Raw genomic sequence first — 24,552 nt, 5'->3', positions numbered from 1 at the left:
TTTTAAAATGCTCATTCCAAGTGAGTTCTTACTTACATTCTTCTAAGTTTTTTGTACGGTGAGAAGGCCCCTGGTGGTATGACCTTGATTGAATTTTGCTCCAGTCGCCTGCAAAAGAAAATAACAGCTATAAACCATAAACATTTAAATGCTTGAATGTTGAACGATATATTAGGGGAAAAAACGGTGTGTTAATGACCCCGTTGGTTATAGCTGCATCTATTTCTTTTTACATTTTGAAAATTCTTTTTAAATTAGATTTAAAATAAAAATACTATTTAGTAAGAAAAAAAATTACAGAAGGAATTTAAAAAATGGCCAAATTTAAAAGTAAAATCTAACGATTACACTGATATAACAAAACTGCCTCAACACTTTCATAGGTTTGTCTTCAATAATCAATTAGCTATCTCTGTGATATGTGTATTCCAATAAAACAGATGATATTTTAAAATATAGCTTAGCACCTCCATCTGTACAAAGTTATCAAACATGCATTGATTGAAGCTGGAACTCATTAAATTATTTCTCAGGGAAAAAAAACCTATTAAAATATATACTAACTACAGCGGATCAATAAAACACATTGCGCTCTGCGTGATATGAAACGGTTAGGAACTTAAATCAAAACTTTAATTTAAAGTGCTTCAATAGTTTAATGGTTTCTGGTATGAAATAATTATTTGGTACGTACAAAATTATTTATGAATCGTTTATTTGGAATTAGGATGTTGAATAATAATAATAATAATAATATATTAATATTAATAATAATATAATAATAAATTGAAAATTGTCCTAAGGACCTTAATGTTTGATCATCTGTTAGTTCTGTTGGCCTGGCACATTTCTCTTTAGAAAATCATCTCGGCACAACCTCATGAGAACCTAAATCCAATACGGCGGTAATCTATCCTGATCCATTTCTACTGTTATAATATACCTCTTACGGCCCCAGGTGCTGCTCATGTATGTATCACCTTTGAGAAATCAACATCAGGTACTAACCTGGCACAGCTGCTGCAGTACAATAACCATAGAGATCTTAATTGTATTTGTTTTGGTGGAATTCTTCTTTTTTTTTTTTTTTTTTTTTAACTTAAAACACATTTTACATTTGAAAAAAGGGACCAAGGCAAAAATAGAAAACATAAATGATTGTTTAGCTTTCTATTTTTTACTCTAATTTTATTTTTCAGATTGTTATTTATTTGAAAGGAGCAATTTTTATTTCCAGATTCCACTTTTACGTGAAACAGATGAATTGCATTTCACAATTTCTCCATTTGTCATCATAATTTCTATATTACATTACAGAAAAAAATTGAAAAAAAATCAGTTTTCCTATGTAGTGCCCATGGGGATGTGGTACAAAGCCATGGCTCCCCCCCCCCTATATTCTATAAAATTCTATAAAATTGTTAACTGTTGCCGTATTTCACCTTCTAAGAATCCATATAGTTGATTCAGAAGAAAGGAAATCTTCTTTGACTCCAAGGAAGGTTGTTTCCCTGGTAAACAATTAAACGTTCGTAGATTGTTTCTTGACTTCATAAATTAAAGTACGTTCCGGAAGGAAGAAGGTCCTGTGTTATCTTGAATGACGGATATACAGAATTGAAAGCGCAAGCTGCCTAAGCGGCGCGGTAATTGTCCATTGCTGGACATTAGTTATATAACAAGGGTCACTAAAAGGTCAGGAAATTTAAGGCATAAAGTTTTGGCGGGCTAGGTTAGCTAAATCTAATTCTAGGTTGCTGGGCAGGAAGTTTATTTAGCACAGCTGATTGGTTAATCAGCTGTGCTGCAGCACGAGCGTTTGCGTGGGCGTTCTGTGCGGCGGGAAAAATAAGCACAGCTGATTGGTGCAGTCAGCTGTGCTCACGGCGCGAGTCAACTCTAAAATAAATAAATAAACTGCGCACAGGGAGATTAAATTCACCTCAAGAGAAATCTTCAAGGAGCTGTTGCTGAGCGAGCGTCCCACCCGCCCTCCCTTTTGTGTTTAAATGTAAGGTATGTAATATGTTATATTGTCGTAGTTTTATAAGGGGTAAAGGTCGCCTCTGTGTTGAGGTGGACAGAGGCTTGGTGTTACACAATCTGGCTGAGAAAGGGGCGGATTGTATTTGGTATATTATATATAAGAAGTTATTTGGTTATTACATTAAATGGTTTGTGTTGTTAATGCCTCTTATACCCTTTTAAATAAAGCTACGGCCAATTTTATCCAATTTACAATTCTGTGTCTGTGGTTATTTTTATTGATTTGCTAGGGGTTAATATGTACATGCAATGGACATTACCCCGCTATCCAAAAGTGGAGCGTTCCTATGAAACATTTTATGAGCCAAAATAGCGTAAAGCGGATAAACAATGAACGCTATTTTTGCTTTACAACGTTTTTATAAAAGCGAAAAATCCTCTTCGGATTTCCTTGGGTTACTGAAAACAGGTGCTAATATTTTGTAAAAGCGAAAAGCAGGAGATACCTGCACATGGTAGGAGACACCTGCCTCGTGTATATGACAAAAAGCAGGACAGAGTCTTAAAGCTGTCCTCGATTTTTTATTCTTTACAAGCCTGTTAGGCCTCTGACACTGACAATAAATGAACAAAATCTCAAAATAGCAAACCCGAAACAGGACTCCACCAGAAGAGGAGATGGATGGTGATTCTTGGACCTTGCTGTTCGTAGCTATAAAACTGATTTAGACAGCTCATTTTTATATTCCCCATATGCTTTTAAAAGTAAAGGCAATAAAAGCTGTCAAAGAGCAAGATACAGATTTCACAGCGGACTTAGAAAAGTTCTAAAAAAATAAATAAAAACAAGTGGACATTTCTGGGACCTGTCAAAGAGAGCTCTCCTACGGCAATACGTTAATGAAGTCTTCTGAGCCTGCTAGGGTTAAAAATATATTGAGTTGATCCTGCATATATTAGAGGATACCGTCCATTAGTTTATGGGAAGTAAACACACTTCAATGTTTTTTGTTCATTGTCTAGACCGCTGATGATCTCCATGACACTTTTCTCCATCACCCTTGCCACGATCAAATATTCATCATCCAAGCAGTCCCTCTCCTTTTGTCTCATTACCTAAACCTCCTAATAGATTGTTAGCTCACAAGAGCAAGGCTCTCTCCTCCTTCTGTAGCCATATGTCTTTACTTGTGTACATTTTGTATATAGTTATTGTTCATTTTACGTTATCCCTCATTGTAATTGCACAACAAAATATGAAGGTGATCTATAAATAACATATAATAAATAACAATATATAATGATCCCTTGAATTACTGATACACAATGAAAAAACGTTCTTCTGATTATGACCAAGAAACGTGCTTCATAGCATTTACAATTAGTGCATTATTTTAAAAAAATTATACCTTATTATTATAACCATGAAAATCTATACCCAAAATATCAAATTCAGTTTTATTTTCCTACATATCAACCGCAAAGCTCTGCACTGTGTCTAGACCTCACTGTGCACGGGGAAAGGAGATATAAAAGTCAGTGTGATGGGGATTTTATTAGGTATTATGTATCATTGTTCTGACAAGGCATTGAGAATGCTAAAACATGTCTGTTATGGGGAAATAAGAAAAGAAATTGTAATACCGTATAACATAATGCTAGCAGTAAGTGACAATTTCAAATGGATTGGTTTAAAATATTTTTTCATACTCTGTGTTGTTATTTTGCTGCTATAAAAGTTAGAGTGACCTTTAAAATGTGTACAACTAAGCTGTAACATGCAAGAGAAGCCTACATAGGGGCCAGTGAAAGATACAAAATCCCCAGGGGCATTCAACAGCGCATACGCCTGATCCACCTTTACCATGTTGCTCCAAACATGTTTTTATACATTAAACATGCCCTCTATAATTTTAATACAACTCCTGTACCTAGTCTTCATTCGGATGATATCTCTAGTAGTTGACAGCAGCTGTGAGGATACACCAGGTAGGTTCCCCTACTGCAGTGCAACATGAGCTACCATAATACCCCCATAGTGGCCAAACATCATGAAAAATGTAGCACCACAACATCTGGGTAACTATGTGATGGTTTCCCCTTCTGTAGGCCGAGGGTATGTCTGATAACGAACTAGTTGCTTGGATGATAAAATGAAGGGAGAGGGAAGACATGCACATTCTGCTATTCGCTGTCATCATGTAAGGCACTTGAGAAGTCCAGGGGTTTTAGGATAAGGTGGATGTTCAGTGAATGCCCTTTTGATGTATCACCAGTAGGGCATGGGGTATGGGAAATAGAAATAAAAAAAAGCGGGGTGCAAAAATGTGCCCTGTCTTCTTAATAATATTCGCTGCTGTCTTCAATACACTTGTATGGTAGGTTAGTGATGGACTGGCCTGTGTGGTAGGTTAGGGATGGACTGGCCTGTGTGGTAGGTTAGGGATGGACTGGCGTGTATGGTAGGTTAGGGATGGACTGTGTGGTAGGTTAGGGATGGCCTGTATGGTAGGTTAGGGATGACCTGCATGGTAGGTTAGTGATGGCCTGTGTGGTAGGTCAGTGATCTAGGATTGAAGCTGAACTACTTGCACTCCCATAGGCTTTAGCAAATAGCGTCTCTGGTGTCAAAAACATCTTCAACATTTCAATGCCCAAGAGACCTCTGTGAAGGTCTTGATAAAGGAACTTTGTTGGCCTAGAGATTCATGGCTACTAATATATATGTTCTTTTTCTGGACAGACCTGTGATTTATTACTTGAAGCTTAAGGTAGGAACATGGCTCTTACATTCTGATCTCATGCGCCCTTTAAGATTTACGACAACTGCAATAAACAGCAAGAAACACAACTGATGGTAACTCTGCAGTTCTCCCAAGTCCCTGTAATATTGAGTGGGGATTTGATATGTTATTCTTTTATTTATAGCCACCCACTTTCCAAAATATCTCACAATCTAGCTCTGAGAACATAAAATAAAATTCAGCACCGAACTTCCTCACAGGAGGAAACAAAAAGCTGGAGGAGGTTACTATTTTCCGTATGGACTTGTAATTCATCTGAAAAAACCACTATGTTTTAAAATGATTTTGTCATCTTGTAAACAGGGGGCATTTTAATCTATTTCTTATATTTAATCATATTTGTTCTAGAACACTGTCATGCAAAACAAAGCAGGTATTTGCAAGATATAGAGGAGTGCATCAAGAATCATCAATAGATCAGTAGTAAATGATGTGAGATTTGGAGCTTTCAGATGTTGTTCTAGTTTGGGGGCATGAAACATTCCGCTTAAAGGCCACCATATTAAATATTTAATGCATTCGCTTCTGATCATGATGTTTCCTCTGTCTATAGACTGAATGCTCTAAGCTTGTCATTGTCCCTATTAGCTCTCCTGACTACTAAACAGCTAAATCAAAGATTGTTTAATAAAAAAATGAAAAATGCATATAGCATCCTTTGTCTGTACGGTAGGATGAGCCATCGGTTTAGATAAAGCAAAGCTGAAGATTCAACTATGATCTTTGTATTACTGCTATAGAAACAGAATCTTGTAACCCGAAGAAAAGCTATATAACATGAAATTAATATAGCAAAGTTTTTGCCAGGGACCTACACATTCTAAGACAGCGTTTAGTTTCATAGCACTCCACTTATTAAAACAAGCAAAATAAAGGTCCCGGGAAAGTGAGTTATATCTTACATTTCTGTTATGGTCTCCGGCAGGTTGGTGGGAATCTCCGTTAAGCCTTTTCCACGACAGTCTACAATGTTGTTGCTACAAGTGCAAGCAACTGGACAATGCAAGACGCTGCATGAGGGGACGCTAAACGACTGCTGACCTGAAACAGAAAATGAAGTACAGTGAGTTTAAGGGACCTCATAGCCATAACCAAACCCCAGCGCCAGTTATCTTCATATGGAACTGTATATCGATGTCCATGTGTGTGCCAGAGAAATGTCAAAGGGTGGCGTGCATTCATAGACAATGCAGAATTTGGTGAGAAATAATAGTCACCATCATGTTGTCGATACGAAGCTCAGTGTCCCTGACCCAGCTATATATATATCACTAATGAAGTGAATGGGTCCATTTATACTAGTGCACCCTTAGAAGTGAATATAGCTTACCTATAAACCAAGTAAATATTAAATAACAATACATATATATATATATATATATATATATATATATATATATATATATATACACACACACGTACATGTTTATTATATATTTATATTGTATAGACAAGAATACATTTCCTTTTCACTACAATATATGTGCGGTAAAATGTTTTTACATAATCTACGCTCTAGAGATAAAACACACTTGCCTTCATCCTCATCTGTCAGTTATAAAAAGCAAGGAAGGAAAAGTAGAGAAAGAAAACCTAGTTAGTAAAGATCTTAGTCTAGGAGTTAAATGTGATAAAATGCGACATACTATATGTCAACACCTCTTTTTTAATCTTACTATTAAAATATTTCAACAAGTAGAGCGCTAATAGAAACAGAGTGGCTGAACGAGCCTGTCACCAGACCAGGATTCCTGCTGCCTGTATATTGAATTTAGCGTTACGTGAACCCTAAGGATTTTTTAGTCTTTCAAAGTGTAATCATCTTCATTGAACAGAGTTGGATAGTATTGTTTCATTGAGTACTTCTTTAAGTCGTAAGTAAGAAAACGTATCTCTAGTCTAAAGAGCTCAAGGGAAACCTTATTAGTTACTTCAGCCGAATCATTTGCTCGTTATAATGTGCTTAATTATCAAAAACTGTCACAACTAAAAACAAAACAATAAAAGGGATCTTGTTTGATTCTAAAAGTAACTGAATATCGACATATCTAGACTTCCAATTTAAGATCAAAGCAGACATTCCTGATATTCCCCCACGTCCTTACCGTTACAGATAAATTCACGTTTTTGAACTTCGGCGACATTATGTCCTCTCAGGTGGGTGGGTGCCATGCACTGAGTATAAAGCCCAACTCGGGGTCTCTGTCGTAGCCAGTCGGACAGCCATGACAGGTTGCAGTCACAATACAAGTTGTTGGAATGAAGCCGGCTATGGGAACAAAAAAATGTGTCCGCTATTAATTATTTTAATCATTTTAATGTTCTGTTGTGAAATATGTAAACTTTCACAGCAATCAAAGGGTTAACTGCATATATATATATATATATATATTTAATAACTAAAAATATATAATGTGTATTATTACTTCCAGAACTAAAACTCCTTTACTGCATTGGTTTTTTGGTCTGTTTCTGTATTTCTCTCTAGCAGATTCTGTGAAATCTAATTTATTTCTGGGGGGGGCAGAAAGCCATGTTTGCCAACATCAAAAAAAGCAATTGCTACAGTTTCATGCTTATTTCTTTACAGTTGTCTCAAAAAAAAACAAAACAAAAAATACACGAGAGCTTGAAAAACAGTTGTGGAATTTTGTAGCAAAAACGGAACAAAAGAGTGGAGTGAGGGCAAAAAAAAAAAAACAAGTTTCAAGTAAATTGCTCTATGGGGGTAGCACATTGACAGCAAGATAAAAAGGTCATAAGAGATTTGGCTCCCAATTAGAAATATCAGTAAGTCTTGCTTTATTAGTCTCTATAGAAACTGTCTGCAAAATCCTTTTAACAGGTCACATTCATTTTATGCTGAACGAGGCAGAATAATTCAATATAAAACACTCCCTCGTATCCCCTTTCTGATTTCCTCTCTTTTTGTTTAATCAAAGAAAAGGGGATTAGTTGCTCTTGGCCCACGGGGACCTGTGATCAATGCAGTGCTTAAAATTAAAAGATTTAAGTGACAATGCAATGGGAATTAAGTATCGGTACAGGGGCCAGCACAAAATAATTTCCCGATACCAAGAAGCAAGTACACTTTACACAAATAACATAGCAGAAAAATATTTGTACTGCAGAAAAGTCCTTAATAAACCCAGAATGGTCACTGGACAAGCTGAATAAGCTGCTTTTTTTTACTTTATACATTATTGATTTATTTTTGAAAACATTTCTTAACACAGATTTTTATTATTTTTTGTTTTATATAGCGCCATCAAATTCCGTAGCGCTGTACAATGGGGTTGTTATAAAAATAGGTTAAATGACGGGGACAATTTATCTGCATTTTTTTGTATACTAATAGTTTAGTACGAAAAGTACATTGTTTTATACAGAGCTCAAGGATTCACCGGACAACAAGGTAAGAACTATTTGAGTACAGCCAGTATATTAAATAATCAAATCATAGAATTTCAGCCAGTGTTACATTCAAAACTTTCACGCCAATAGGTTATATTATGAAATTCAACATATTCGTAGAACAGGGCACACAATAACATAAGCTTCCAAGATATTAAGGGTCTATTCTAAACATACTGTTGAAACCTTGAAGAAAATGTATGCGACTCGCCATGTTCTATAAAAAATGTTGGCCAATAAAAAGTGAGCCACAAAGAAGACACAAAGAGGACACTATCATCTTCAGGATCACTACGGCAATAGCAATTTTTGTATTTTTCCCTTAAATAGTTGAATTCTACATTTAATGTATTTTTGCTCTTACAATTGTCCCTGACAAAGTAATGGCACCTTAGCCCTTTTCAGTGGATCCTGTCCATTCAAACAAAATAATTGGAATGAATTTGAAAATATCCCACTCAATCTCAAGAGCTAATTCCATGATACATAGATGATCAGAAACCTAGTTCTCTTTAATTAGGTTCCCCTGTTGGAAAGTAATAAAAGCATAAAGATTCCCCACTTATCAAAGCTGACAACGCACCAAAGTTCTATGTTGATAAATTCAATCTGACTTTCTTAGTTTGTCAATGGAGTTTAGGGTTCTTTTGTCTAACAGTTTTTGTTTGTGCTTCAAAAAATAATTTTAGATTATATAAGATTGTTTAAAATAAGGCTACTGCATTTCCCTGATAGTCTATTTGTTCTCCATATTAAATTACTCCAGAATGTTCTTATGTTTTTGAAATCCAATTTAGTTGTATTATATATATTATATATATAATTACTAGACTGTTGAGCAGCTGGAAAACATTAGTGTAGGCAAAAAAAAGAATTACTCTTTTTTTTTCTCCAAAAAAAAGCAACTTTCAACTATTTTTTAAGCACATTTTTCTCCTCAAATTCATATATCGATCATTTCATTATTTGTGACATTTTAAGAAATATTTATATGAACCCAAATAACATATTTTAGACGTGATTAATAACACCACCAAGTATTTCCCATTTGACTGCAGGTAGGAAGTTGTACCGTCGATCACCTATTAGCGATACTTTCACCGGCCAACGTTGACAGCTTATGAAATGTCTAGTTGTTTAAGCAATTTTTATTGAATATATTTTAAAATCAGTTCTGTTTACTTGGCAATAAAAACCCGGTTTCATAGTTACATAAAAAAAAAAATAACATTAATCAGAAACCACTCACAAAATTCTGAGCTTGGGCATGTGGTTGAAGCTCGCCACCGAAAGCCGAGTGATGTTGTTATTGTTGAGAGTGCTGTAAAAGATGAAAGAGATTAAGTCAGTGCCCCTAAGGCAACAACGCAATTTGCTATACTTTTGTCTATTTTCATTTGAAAACACAAAATTTATTGTTTGAAAAATCTGTTCAACATGTTTCCTCGATGATGAATAATCAGGCACAGCAACCATATTAATTGCAATGAACCTTAACTAAAGATATCGTTGGATTAGCTTGAAATATTTTAACGTCTGCATTACATTTCCCACAGGCTATTTCCACTTATTCAATGTGATACCAATAAAAACTCTAGCTGTACGCCCAATTAATACAGTTCTATCGGTAAATGAGTACCATGAAGACATTTTGGAAGCAGGTGCCCTGTGGGAGCATAAAGTCAAAAAAGGGTCATGGAACTACACTACAGTTTTTTCATACAACATCGTAAATAGACATACATTACCTGTATGGTTCAGTTATACTATATTATTTCCAAAAGGCAAACATTTTCTATAAATAAACGTCTACTTATATATTGCTAACGTTAGTACCAATGTTTTATATACTTTAAAATACCAAAGTCAACAAGTAAAGATATTAAAAAGATAATACAAGTGGACGGCAAAGTTTAAATTATCGTTTGCTGTGGCGCTTTTAGGGCATTAGATGAGGAAGAAAAAAAAGAAGACAAGAAAATACAACACAGTTAATTAGTAGAACTAAAACACGAAAAAAATCTAAAATAGTCAAAGCATGTTAAAATTGAAAATACTCTTTGAAGATAATCGTGGATAGAGAAACAAGCTAACTGTAGAAGGTAGTCTATGAACATAATCACCTGAAGCCATCCTGGAAGTTGCCTTACTTTGGAGAGGTCTTTGTCTGAATTAAATGTGGCGCAAGTCATGGAAGATGAAGACTATATGAAGCTTCAAGGAGGTGGCCAGTGACTGAGCCAATGAGGTGACTGCGGCTCTACGCAGTAATAACCGCAAGTGAGTCTTCCTCCAATCAAGGACTTACTCCCACTTCCAAGCTTATTAACCAAACTGCTCTTCATGGGGTGATCTGAGATACCACCCACCGATGACCGCAGAATTCTACTCAACAGATATGGGTGTGGGCACCATAAATCCTGCACTATACGATTGTGTCTCATGCCCCAAGATGGCTTCATTTTATTAAACTGCAATGGCTCCCATCAGTACTACTTCTGTATAATGAGATATGGTACTTAGAAGATGATAAAGAATAAAGAAATGTTGTAATGTCCAGATGGTCAAGTTTGAGTTGTTTTGGAGTATGTTTTTTAAAGAAGTGTTATGTGCCGTATTTTCATTAACATATTTTAGATTACATTTTTTTCAATTTTCAGTCCTTTCAAAACGTATGGTTTTATTATTTTTATATAAAACAAAGAAATAAAGTGCTGCGCAAAATTTACAAACGACACCACAATATGTGCGAAAATTAAATAATACTTAAATTCATTAAATTTTAATGAATTTAAGTATTATTTAATTTCGGCACATATTGTGGTGTCGTTTGTAAATTTTGCGCAGCACTTTATTTCTTTGTTTTGTGTATTATCCTTTACACACTTGTGGTCAGTGTGTTGGTTCTGCAGCACCAAGGTATTATACTTGTTTAAGTTGTGTCATTACACCAGATATCTGGCATTTTCATTTTAAGTGCTGAGTATCACTCTTTCTTTTTCACTTATTATTTTTATATATTTTTGGTCCACGTGTTTCATCACTTGGAACCATAGGTCAACTGAAGACAATCTGTGGAGATTTATATGTAGGCCTACCCAATACTAAAATATTTTCCTAAAGATTATTCAGTGTCTAAATGTCAGTTTCTGATATTTAAACATTTGTATATGTTGAAGTCAGTGAAAATTCACTTGAAATTAGATACTGTCTATACTGTATGATTCCATAAGGAAAATTAACACAACCACTCTACTAACATATATGTATGTGTGTATATATATATATGTATATATATATATATATATATATATATATATATATATATATATATATATATATATATATATATATATATATACTATGTGTGACAAATATTGATTTTAGATAGTATATGCCTACTCAAACCAAGAGAGCAATTTTATTCCCTAAATCTGGCACTATAGGAAGCAAATTTCTGAAATAAAATATTATTTTATTTTGAAAATGTTGACACAGAACACTAGCGTCCATATGGAACCAATGTCAAATACCCGCCATGTCTTTGATTCGCTTTAATTTTGTATTAATTCATGTAATACTTATGGGCACGTTGTCAGTTGAAGTCCAAAATATTTTACCCCTTTTTAGACCCCTAAGCACCTAGCTCCATTGTGTATGACTGTAAGAGATTATTTTTAGTGGAACTATAATGTTTTCTTCTTAAAAAAAATAATGCCATAATCATAATATTAAAATGTATTAATATGAAGAATATATTAATTAAATAGAGTTTTTTTGTGGAATAAGTAGTGCCGTTGCATCAGTTAATTCTTCTGCCAAAAGACTAAGTGGCCAACTTATCTATCACATTTTTATTATTATTATTATTATTATTTAGTTATTCAATGTCATTTAGGACAACTAGCCTCAGATTAATGGCTTAATTCTTATAATTAGTTTTAGTCTTCAGCCCAATTGAATTAAAAGACACAAAAACAAAATTAATCATTAAGGGTAATCAAGCCACATCTATTATCTCGCAAGGATTCAACAAAGGAGACGAACATATTGTACGAAAATTAAGAAAATACATAATAAATCTATTAAAAAAAAGAAAAATGTAAGTATGAATAATTTATTTTGCAATATGCACAGCACTGCCATATATTTGAAGCTGATTTTTTTATAATAGATTTCCTTCTTTGTATCAATGATAAGGTTATTGAAGAATGTTCATCTAGCGGGAGATATAGTTGACTTATTGGGCTGGATTTAATGCCAGAGATAAATATATCTCAAATAGCTTAAAAGTAAGATTCTCATAAACTGCTATGGAAAAAAATAGATTAACGCCCGATAAAATCTAAAAATTAAAAAAAAAATAATAATAATAAAAATATTTCTTTCCATCGTACAGGAGGATTGTAATTCAATTACATTGAAAGGCGCTAGGCTGTGGGACTCATATGGTCTCTTAAGCGCCAAGAGGGACCAGAAAAATTAAACCTGTATATGTACAATGATTACATTTTTTAGATGCTGTTGTGGGGGAGACAATGCCCCCTAAATCTATCCTTCCCCGGAAATGTGATGAAAGGTCCTGAATCTCTCCAGACATAGTGCTGATGATCTTGGTAGTGATAAAACGAAGCTAACCCAACATAACCTTCATGTAACCTTCACTACTTTATACAGTAACAATACGCGGAACTACAATACTTGTGTTTTACCATTCATTTTAAATTTAGATTATGAATGATAGCACAATCCTGACAAAGATTGTCAATTTATTGTACAGCGCTACGGAATTTGTTGGCGCTATATAAAACAATAAATAATAATAATAAATAACAATTTAAATGTATTCAGATTGGGGTGATAACCTTTGTGCTATATCATATTGATTCAGTATGAAAACTACACTCCTTGAACGGCTCTATGGAGATTAGTAAGATGTCTCCTCTCCATAGTTGCTGCGCTAACAATATGGCGGTCATACAGAATACCAATACGTTTGCTTGAGTGGCTCAAGGACTACTCTAAGAGATTGTAAGCTCTCAAGAACAGGGCCCTCCTCTACCTCTTAGCCCTTTTCGGAGGAAACAGCTGTAACACAATGCCAATACATTGAGACTTTTGGGTCCAAGCGACACTTGAGTGGTGCCATTTAGGCTATTATATGATGCCAATGGATGCTTTACCCCAATGGCCTTGTCTGATCTTTCCAGAATCCGCCTCATTCTGTTTTATTCTTATCCGCATTGTTGAAAATGCTTCTGATAAAAAGGGAACGCCTTGAGTAACAAAGATTTGGAGAAAGTGCCGCGTCTATATGTGTCTGAAAAAACATTTTTTGTGGACACGTTGGACTCTCAAGGCTATTATATTATGACGCTATAAATTTAAATGTAATATTTGTTTCCCAACAACAACATTTAAGGCAATTTCCCCTTGGAATTTGGCGCGAGCCGCTTCCAGGCTCGAATGTTGAAGCTGCCTAAGAAATGCAGAGAATTTTATGATAAATGAATTAATAACAAAAAAAACCCTGCATATGTCTGAATTAAATATATGCGAATATAAGCACATCTGTCCAGATAATAAAAAGAGTATATTTAGCAATTAACCTGTTATATGCCAAAAGCATAAAGAATAAATCTAGGACAAGCGCAAAATAAAATGTATCAATTGTACACATAGGATTTAACGACGTGAAGGCCTCTCTAAAGGTTATAAGGATAAATTGGCAAGAAAGCGTATTCTTTCTAATAGAAATAACAGCGGTATATATATATCTATATATATATATATATATATATATAGATATATATATATATAACTATAACTAATTCTTCACATCCAACTTTCTCCAGGTGACGGATCAAATATTGTTTGTATTTCTTTGTAGGATACAGGTTAAGAGAGACATGGGCTACACAAACCCTGGGTGTCAGGTGATGAACATCACTGCCTGCGCAAAACATGCGCAGCTACACATAGCTAGGTATATATAGCACCTATATTTGTAAAATGCATCGTTTTAGGTTATACGTAAAACAAGGCAATCCAGTGATATGATTAAACACAGTTTAAAAAAAAAAATATGAATGTACATTTATACATAACATATAGCGTACACTTATATACATGAAGAATGTTTTGAATTCATCTGTTTAATTATTTTACTTAGCTTTTCACAAATTAAGAAATGGGAAAAAAAAGACCCTTAAAAAATATTCTACTTACAAGCAATTTTTAATGCACAAAAGCAACAATGAAACAGATACAAGGTAAATGGCTTTAAATACCTAGAACAAAAAAACTGGAATGCCCCAAAAGCACATAGATTAAAAACATATTAAAACAAGTAATGCGGTAAAAGATTTATGGAAAATCCTGCCGTTTTCAGGATTCTGAGAAAACGCCAGGAGAAGGTAAAAAAAAAAAATAGAAAAAAGAATGGTGTGTGTCTGTAGAGATTGGAAGTATACTTACAGCACTTCCAGGTCCCGCAGAGCTCGGAATGCCCCATCTTCTATACAGCTGATCTGGTTGTAATCCAGCTGCCTGCGGAACAGATCGGGAGTTTAAAACAAGAACGTGAAACGGCTTCCTTAAGAGTGTAGGAACGCTAGGCCACATTCACTAAACGCAGTCAGGCTACCCTGCGCTGCCACCCAACTCCTCGGGTGTCTCCCCTTCTCCTTTGCTCTGGACCGGCTGCACAAACAGTGGCTCGGAGAAAAAGCCCCAGTAAATAATAAGTGCACCTTATATGAAATGCCAAAGGAAGGCAATTTCATTACATCAAGTAAAGCTATCCATTAAAAGCTCTCAGCGTCATCTCGCTGAAACAATTTCATTAAGGTAAAGGACTGTAAATCACTTAATGTCACGCGCATCCCCTCGGTGACCTAACACAATCCATTTATCAGAGAAACCAGCTGCATGGTAATTTTACTATCTTTGGCAAGAAAACGAGAGAAGCCATTCCCGTTTAATACGGACAATTTTTATTTTTTTCTTCTTCTTCTTTAAGTCACTGGGCTTTTTATGGTTTTACGAGCGAGTCCACATTACAGATGTCATTGCAGACGGTCTTTCGGGAATGCGGCTTAAAATACAGGCACACATTTGAGGTCACAGGGAGGATGTACGTCTCAGGGGGTCACGGAATGAGCTTTCGGCTTAATCGTGTTCTTAGTCATTCATGGTATATGTATGAAAACAGCGCATAGCGTTTGGATGGAAAAAAGGCAGAAATGAACAAAGCTTACGATATCGCTGGCTAAAGAAATATAGAATTTGACGGCAGATAAGAACTGTTCGGCGCATCTAGTCTGCCCATTTTTCCTGATGTAAAGACTCGGACTTTAATCAGTCCCTGATCTTGTTTTAGACTCAGGATAGCTTTATGCCAACCCCATATACGTTTAAATTCCCTCACTGTATTACCCGCTAACACTTCTGCTGGAAAGCTGTTCCATTTATCTACCACCCCTCTCAGTATAGTAAAACTTCTAATCTAACCCTCTAGTATTTCTCCTCATTTTAAATAAGAATTTCTAATAATTTTCCCGGGAATGTGATAGTAACGTGGAACAGCCTTTCAGCAGATGTGGTAGATGTTAATAAAGTGAGGGGGATTTAAACATACGCGGAAAGACAAGATCAGGGATCGAATAAAATCTGAGGTTCTACAGAGGGGGAAATGTATATATACTATACTGGGCCAAAAGTTTTTTATTTGCCGTCAAATTCTATGTTTCTGTGTTTCGAGTGGATCAGTTAACAGAACATCGGAAAATCTACCGCTCTGGCTGTTCGCAATGGTTTAAGTATTTGGGCTGCGGGAATGAGTCTTGTTACGACTGAAGGATATAAAATAGTTATACAGGCGAAAGTTTTGCAGTTTGAGGTTAGGACTGAGGGTCTGTGACAGATCCAGGCAGACCGGAGCTCTATTTAGCTGCTCTTTACAGATAAAATGCATTTCCAACAATGATGTCCTATTTTCACGATTCTTCTGAATTAGCGCAGCTCCGAGCGCTTCCTGCTGACGATCGGCAAGTGGAACAGTCGGAGGTGACAGGTGTCCACTGGGCAGATACATTAATCTGCCGGCTACCCAGCAGCCCTGGTGTGAGGATTATAGTCAGGGGAGGGCTGGCAAGGGAGGAAAAAGGCATCTTTGCTGGGGTTATTTTGGGACACCACCAAAAGTTTTTTTATGTTCTAAAAAGTCTGAGTCTTGCTCACCCAAGAACAAAATAGCCTGCCTTACAACGACTCCCTAGAACCAACAACCCTAGATGTACATGGGCTCATCAGAGAGGTACAGGTGGCATCGATGTAGGCACTGCGAGGAAAGATGTCCACCTCTGGACTCACCTTTTACTCTGGAGGAAAGAGAGCTTCTCAAATATACGTACAAGGGAAAGAGTAGATCAGTCGAGAACAGAAACTGTAGTTTACCCTACAGCGAGTCCCTGCTTGGGGATTACACATATAGCCTTGACGATAACTACATTTATAGTTATGTTGGGTATCATTTGCACCCCAAGGGGATCCTTTGTGTGCTCCATTGATGTTTTATGTGATCATAGTTCGGTGAATGTGTCCACAAATTTTCCAGAAAGAAATTACCATAAAGATAATTCTAATTTATGGCACGTCGATCTTAATTTAAAATTAAGATGTTAAAGACATAAAAAAAAATAACTAAATTTGCTCAATGCTGAACAAAGAATATTCGACGTACAACTAACTAAACTATAAACTCTTTCATTGCCAGAGAAGTGTGCCAAGCATCTAGAATTGTAGAACTAAAGAACTTACAAATCATCTTAATATTTTAAGGCATAACTCAGCTAATGGGATGGTTGTATATTCTAACTTAAATATTGATTATATGATCCACAAATTGCCGTGCTTTGTATTTTTTGTGTTGCCTTCAGCCCCATATATTTTAACGCACATCTCTAACTTGCTTGGCAAAATAAATCATTAACCTAAAATCTTTACCCACAATATTTAATCTTCTCTACGCCAAAATATGGACAAATAAAATGCAGGGAACACAATAAAATGATTATACCGTTTCTCTGTATTTCCATTTCATCCATCAAACTTGCTACAAGACGTTAGTCCATTATCTGTATAGAAGCTGACAGGTCATCGTAAGGAACACCCCAAGGGAACTCTTCATACAATTCAAATATAAGCAAAAGCCCCTCTCTACTCGTGCCCCTGAGTGACCTTCTAATTACTTAAGAGTATTTTTTACCATAAAAATTAAGTTAGGCTTAATGCCATTGAGAAAAGCCAAACCGTCTGAAGACACAAACCCTTTTAAAGTGTTTGGTTAAGATATTTTGGGTGTACATCTGTTTAAAGAGGATGCATACAGAATTTACAGTCTATGGTAATTTGGCACATTGTTTTTTCCGGTTGTTATTTTGTTTTTTATTACTATGTTGAAATAGAATTTGACGCTACTATAGCCAAATTAAAATATTACTAGATAAAAAACATAAACCCTTTGATCACCTCTGGTTTTGGCTTTAAAAAGATTTTATAACACAGGTTTATTCAATATGTTGGTTGTGGTGATAAAAAAAAATTGCACATCAAAATATTAAGAATACGATTATAAGAGAGCTTAGTCTGCAGAGTTTCTCCTGCAATGAGATGAAGTCATTTTCTCATCCAAATTTACTAAATACCCCCACTATTATAAAGCCCCGTAGCACTTTCCTTGGTTTATAGCCATGCGGAATCCGATGGCGCTATATAAAACAATAAATAATAATAATAATTTAATAACGTGTATAGAGTTGTACCGTGTGAGCCATAGAAAGAGAGAAAGCAAGTTATGGGCTAACTGACGTATAATGGATTGCAAGCTTTGAAGACTATAGATGTAATATTGTAATTGGAGAATACACCACGTATGCCAACTTCTTATTTTAATTCCCGGTGAAGAAATACCAGCGGAGTATTATTTCATTTTGTAAGGGACGTTCTGCTTTCATTGTACGGAACAAAATGAAGAAATATAACATCCTGTGAAAATATGCCCTCCAATACGGAAGATTCATTTCTGCCGAGCAATTAAGTAAATTGGCTTTTTATGAAAGTGATAATATAGATGTACAGCACAATACTTTAACCTCCCGCGCTATACATCAAAGTCATTTGAATTGCTCAGGAGCATCAAATGTTTCTCCTAATACAGCACCAAAGAGGGATTGCTTCCAGACAAATTGGCAAAATCTTTTAATGCCATCAAATTTGCCTAATGCAGTCTGTAGGTTAATCTGTAAAAGTGCGAGCTGTATGTATGCCCATATCTTATTATCCTTAGCTGTCAATCTATAAATCACTGCTGACGCAGCCTCCTCTAAATCACTCTAGAGAGCCTTTCACGGAGGAGAAATCCTTCCAGGCAGTCGTAAAGCAAGCGGTACTTCTTCCTTTCACCAGATGCGGAAAGCCGTTGCAATGTTTTAAAGAAAGCGGATATCAGATAATACGCTTTTTCTTACTGATTTTCACATGCCCGTTATCCTTCGGCAACCATTAATACGCTGGATGGCAAAACGATACAAGCTTAATAAAGATTAGTAGATTGTATTACCGTAGATGAGGCTAATAAGCTTCCCAATAAGTAAATGAATGAAAAGCAAACTGCCACGATTACAGCTTTCATCAGAACTAAATACATTTTATTATTTGTTTGCCAAGTACCGGAACTTTTTGGGAGATAATTATTTTAAAAGCCCACTTTATGGAAGCTGAGATTGAGGGCAGCCTGTGGCAGAGCCAGCATTATCCGAGCAAATTTCTGTCCTGAAGTTTCCTCCCTTCTCCTCCTTACTTATAAAAGCTGTCTGAGCCAATCGACAACAATCAGCAACTTATCAAACGAGGAGAGATAACTTTATGGGACTGAATAATCAGAGAATAATCGAGGTAAACTGTAGCTCTGTACCATCTGAGTTGGCGGTCGAGTTCATGAATGCGCCAGACTTATCCCCTTTGGTTGTTTTTTTTATGTTTTTTATTACTATGTTGAAATAGAATTTGATGCTACTATATACAAATAAGAAATATGGATGGTAAATATCACAAGGTAAAAAAATAAACGCTACTATTAAAAAAACAAGGTACTATGCTTACGGCAATGTTTCTGTTAAACTTTTATATAGCGTTTCACGTGTCTGTATTTAATTATACTGTATGTTAATAGTACCCAGTTATTCACAGCGCTGTCCAACTTTTTAATGACAAATGCTGCCTCTATTAAACTAGTTATAATAAAGCAATGGGATGTTTCTGGGGCAATATTGCTTTAGAAAAAAGTAGAATCTGAATAGCATGCTGAAGATGTTATAAAGTTATAAAACGGGGCTATAAAACGAATGGATCTGATAGGTATCCTAAAACATTTACAGCATCTTTATCTCATACACTATATATTGTTGGCGGAGGAGACTGCTCTGCAGAGCGCTCGGGTCTGTTAAGAAGAAATATACACAGTGAAGCACAGAAAGCTTCAAATGCCGCATGTTTAGGATTCTATTGTTCTCCGATATATATTATGCTCATTCATTGAACCAGAATGGTTTAGGTGCTGAATGAACAGGTGAAGGGTTACTGGCGGGGCGCTGAATGCCGCAATGCTCCTAGCTGGTTCACCGCAGCTCATTCGGAAATAAGATAATGTAATCTCTAACTATTAGTTTCTATTAAACCTCTGATTTCCTCGTTATGGTGATTTACTGTTCTTCATTGGGAGAATATAGTATTTCTGAAATTGCTATGGAAACTTCGGAGGTTGGGGGTACTCGAGCAGCTGGCCCCTAATTTGTATGTGAAATGCCCCATTGTTTAATAAAACCTTTCACTCATCTTCGCTTCCATCCCATAAAACTGATCACACTTCACCTTCATAATAGTAGCAAAGCGGAATTTGGCTGAAATATCATCAGGTTTTACTAACAGAAACACCATTACACCGGCCAACGTCAGCTCTGTATAAATATTATTAATACAGTCACTGACAGAAATACGCAATCTGACAGCCCGAAAAAATAAATAGCCGCGCTCACTTTATGTTTCAATTTCTTTCAAGCTAGACCCGAAATTGTCTGTAATTTGGATTTTTTTTATTAAAGCCATATGTTTGTCCCAGGAAGAACTACTTGCTATTATCCTCTCTTTGTGTTATCTTTGATTGTAAGAAGTGATGTGTAATTTGGCACTGTATAAATAAAATGTAATAATTAGAATACTTTTTGTTGCAAATTCAGATTTTTTTTCTTCCCTTTGCTGGACACATAAATTGCAGTTTTTTTCCACAATGTCTTATTAGTCTGCACTGTGGCCAGTAGCCGAACCCCTCCTGTCTTGTATTATATTATAGATTTTCCTCTTTTTCACGATCTTCAATTTTTAAAACACCTATGCTGCAATGTACCTATAAGCAGTAGATGGGTTCAGTTCACGAGTATTGTGTTTTACATATTTTATAGAGTGTGTTTTCATGCTAAATAGTTTCTTTTTCGTTTTCTTTAAATCAATGTCCTCAATGTCTTTAATTCCATATCTAGAATAGACCGATCACTTAACTTATTTATGCTCTACCTTCTCTTCGATTGCCTTGGAGTGCAATGCATTAGCTGATGATACAGAATCATTAGGAATTCACAGCTTCAATGAACCTGGAAAGTATCGCTTTAGATTTAAAAATTTTATGTATGGGTAGATGTGAAGAATTTATAGCAGATAGGGGGCATTAGTAAAGGTTGGGATTGGTTGATTTCGTAACCTTACTCAATAACCTTTGTTATTACTACAAATGTCCCTTGCCGTTGAAGACCCTTACCAGGAATGGATTTGGAATGAAAAAAGACCCTGGTACTTTAAGGCCAACAGCCCATAAATCCCATGCATGCGGCTGACCACATGACCCAGCTAGACTATTGCAGCATGGAAGGTACAAGGCCTAATGCCCAGACTGGGCCTGGCTGTAAGTGCCAGAGATGCCATTTATGTTACCTTGAGAAAATTATCGATTAAAAATTATATTTTTCATTGGCAATAAATGTTTCGTAGTTTCCAAAATGATTGAGTAGCCACCTACGTGCTTCACTGGCTTCCTAAGAGTAATAGGAGTTGCTGCCATACTACAGTTAATATTTTCAGGGATATATTGGTTAGAGTTGCGTATTTATCCGACAACTGGTTCTGCTCAATCACTGGATCTCTGTAATAAAAGGTTATTTGAAACTTTTAGATAGGTTATAATTGAAAGAAGGCCTAAAGCTAATCATTTAGTAACTAGAAATAGCCTCAGGATAATCCCAATAGTAACAGCCCGTCAAAAAGAATTTTTATTTTCTAAAACTAACAGTTGTAAAGGATGTCTAAAGCGATTTACTAAATCATTATGAATCAGACAGCAAGTCGGGGAACCTATAAGTAAAGATGACTGAACAGCATGTCAGGCAGCAGTCAGGCAACGGATAAAGATTATAAATGGATCAATATATCACTATTAGCCGCTGTCCTTGGTATATTTTGCAGCACGGTCTCTAGCGTCAGAATTCACGGTTCGGAATCTTAGCTACGGAAGGAGAATGAAGACAGATGATCGGACCTCCATGGTCCATGCATCTTTTTTATCAGGCTATGGCCGTCTATGCACTTTATTCACAAAACAAATCTCCTGTTTTATTGTGACAGGCTGCCTTGTAAAAACATTGTTAAAAAATCCTCTAATGCGATTTATTCTTTCGTTGAGTGCTTGTTGAGTAAGGGGGCACCCTTATAGCCTTATATAATTAATAGGGAAGGGTATTATTATTATTTATTGATTTATATAGCGCCATCATATTCTGGAGCGCTGTACAATGGGTCATCCTATGCTAATGCAGCGCTAAGTGCACAGCGCTACGGAATATGATGGCGCTATATAAAACAATAAATAATAATAAGTTACTGTGGCATAATCTCATCGTGGATTTCATTTTACTTAATGGTGTTTGTGACATTCTGGAAGGCAGCTGCCTTAAGGAGGTGAAAAAAATCATTTCTAGCTATTTCTTGCAACAAAAAGTAAACGGCGAAAAAAGATGTAGGACAGAAAATCTGGCAAAAGATATTTTTTTTTACTTACATTTCTGAAACATGAGTTTAGTGTTACTGAAGTTGTAATGGATTACCCCGAAGAACACATCTACCCAGGAAAAAAAAGTACTTACAGATTCTTAATATCCACGGCTCCACGAAACGCCTTTCTCGGGATTGCTTGAATCTGGTTTTCACTGAGGTCCCTGAAAACACAAAAAGGGAGAGATTCAGTTGATGCAGTTATATAGTTATATAGTTCATATCCTAAATAAAACAAGCAAAATAAGAGTCAGAATTTTATTTGTTACTTTTCACAAATTTGTCCTGTCTGCTGTGATCAAATTCATAATTGAAAGAAATAATGAATAATTATTTATTAACTGATTTATACACCACTTAAAACAATCTATAAGGAGTGGATCTAGTATAGACTGAATACTATTACAACCCAAAAACAATACTGCGGAAATTGTAATCAAAAACAGTGAAAAAAAAGGAGAACATGAACATTGGTTTGTAACATGTCTCGGTATCCATGAATGTATGTAGATTGTTACACGCGGAGGAGGGCTGGTGTACAGATGTTCTATTAAAATACACACAGAGTTACATTTCTTCATATAATATGCTAGTAAAAATCAGATTCATGGGGTTTGCATATAAAGAGCAGTTCTGGCGCAAAATGGTTAAAATAGTGTAATCTCTACGGCTACTCATACAAGGTTCCCGGTTACTTCTCCGCTTTCAGTATTTTGCACCAGAATTGCTGTTTTAAGTTAATTTATAGAAAATGTCAAAGTAGCTCCTATGGTTACGCTTTAACATTTCCAAAAAGCAAGTAGACAGTATTGGCTGGACTTACTAGCCTAAGATCATTTCATTTCAGAATATTGACTACCGATTTCCTACAGACTGCAATGGGAATTTCGAAATGAAAAACAGGGATAACGTTTAACCCTTTGTTATATCCCATTTGACTCACGGCAATCATTTTTTATTGAAGACAGCACATCTTATGACCCTGGGTACTGTATGCTCAATGATGTTCTTAGCGGGGGGAGCCCCTACTTTCAATTGCTCTGGATTATAACTCTCATCATGGTCAGCACGTTAAAGGGTGATCTCACTCAGTCCCGTGTAAGTACCCTTGGCCTTTTGTAATGACCCCACGCATGTCATAACACCTGGGTCCCACACTTGAAAGATGACCTCACAGGGGCGCTACACCCTCTTAAAGCCTAATCTCCTATTCCGATGCTTGGCACGCACTCTAATATACGAGTTAAAGTCTGAAATCAAGCTCCACATATGCTTTGTACACTGCCCAAAATGTTCCTGGCTATTTTAAACATCAAGGAAAATGCAGAAATGGAAAAGGTAACATTTCTGAATCATACAGTAACAGAAACAGCTGATTCAACAGAAAACATCATACAAAAAAGGTTAGGTCTTTGCTCTTATAAGCTTTACATGTAAAAACTCTAATACACACAGGCATACAGGAATTGTGCATGGAAATGGTACATTTTGGGGACATACATATATATATATATATTTTATATATATATATATAAATATATAAATATATATATCAATATATATATACAGTATATATCATATATATATATATACACACATATATATATATATATATATATACATATACATACACTGTATAATATATATATATATATATATATATATATTAATATATATAATAATATAAATATATACACCGGTGTGTATATATATATATATATATATATATATATATATACACACCGGTATATATATTTATATTATATATATATATATTTATATTATATATATAAATATATAAATATATAATATATATATATTTATATAGATATATTATAAAACCATGAGCTTAATGTTAATAAAGTGTTAATCAGTAAATCAAGCTTGAAATGCAACCTTCCTAATACCGGAACATTTTACAGAAAACATATTCATCACTTAATTTACACATACTGGAATCGAGCAAATTAAAATGTTCATTAATACAACCATAAAAAGAAAAAAAAAATCCTTATGTCGGGCAAACCCTGACATTATTACGCAGGACATACGGAAAACTAAGCAAAGTAAAGAAATATATCATAATGTAGAGCGTAACCGGCAAGGCTCCATATGTTACGAGAAATCCCGTTCACTACCCTGTGCTAAAAAAATAGATAAAAGATAATTGTCGGTGCTCGGCTATTGGCTT

At 35.4% G+C, this 24,552-nt stretch overlaps 1 protein-coding gene across 4 annotated transcripts in view; it reads right to left on the bottom strand.

Annotated features, from left to right (window-relative positions):
* SLIT2 (slit guidance ligand 2) overlaps positions 1 to 24,552 on the bottom strand; it is a 145,669-nt gene that overhangs the window by 30,324 nt on the left and 90,793 nt on the right. For 3 of the 4 annotated variants that reach the window (XM_053458326.1, XM_053458324.1, XM_053458325.1), the window contains exons 5-10: positions 22,454 to 22,525; positions 14,682 to 14,753; positions 9,454 to 9,525; positions 6,896 to 7,059; positions 5,693 to 5,831; positions 37 to 108 (exon numbers count right to left, since the gene is read on the bottom strand). In XM_053458326.1, the coding sequence (XP_053314301.1) occupies positions 37 to 108; positions 5,693 to 5,831; positions 6,896 to 7,059; positions 9,454 to 9,525; positions 14,682 to 14,753; positions 22,454 to 22,525 (591 nt within the window). Of the gene's footprint in view, positions 1 to 36; positions 109 to 5,692; positions 5,832 to 6,895; positions 7,060 to 9,453; positions 9,526 to 10,327; positions 10,370 to 14,681; positions 14,754 to 22,453; positions 22,526 to 24,552 lie in introns of those variants that run through there. The other variant, XM_053458327.1, reaches the window with a different exon arrangement.

This window comes from Spea bombifrons, chromosome 1, assembly GCF_027358695.1.
Source record: "Spea bombifrons isolate aSpeBom1 chromosome 1, aSpeBom1.2.pri, whole genome shotgun sequence".
Classification (NCBI taxonomy): domain Eukaryota; kingdom Metazoa; phylum Chordata; class Amphibia; order Anura; family Pelobatidae; genus Spea; species Spea bombifrons.
Note: the sequence above shows the minus strand (reverse complement) of the source record. Positions and strands in the feature narration are given on the sequence as shown.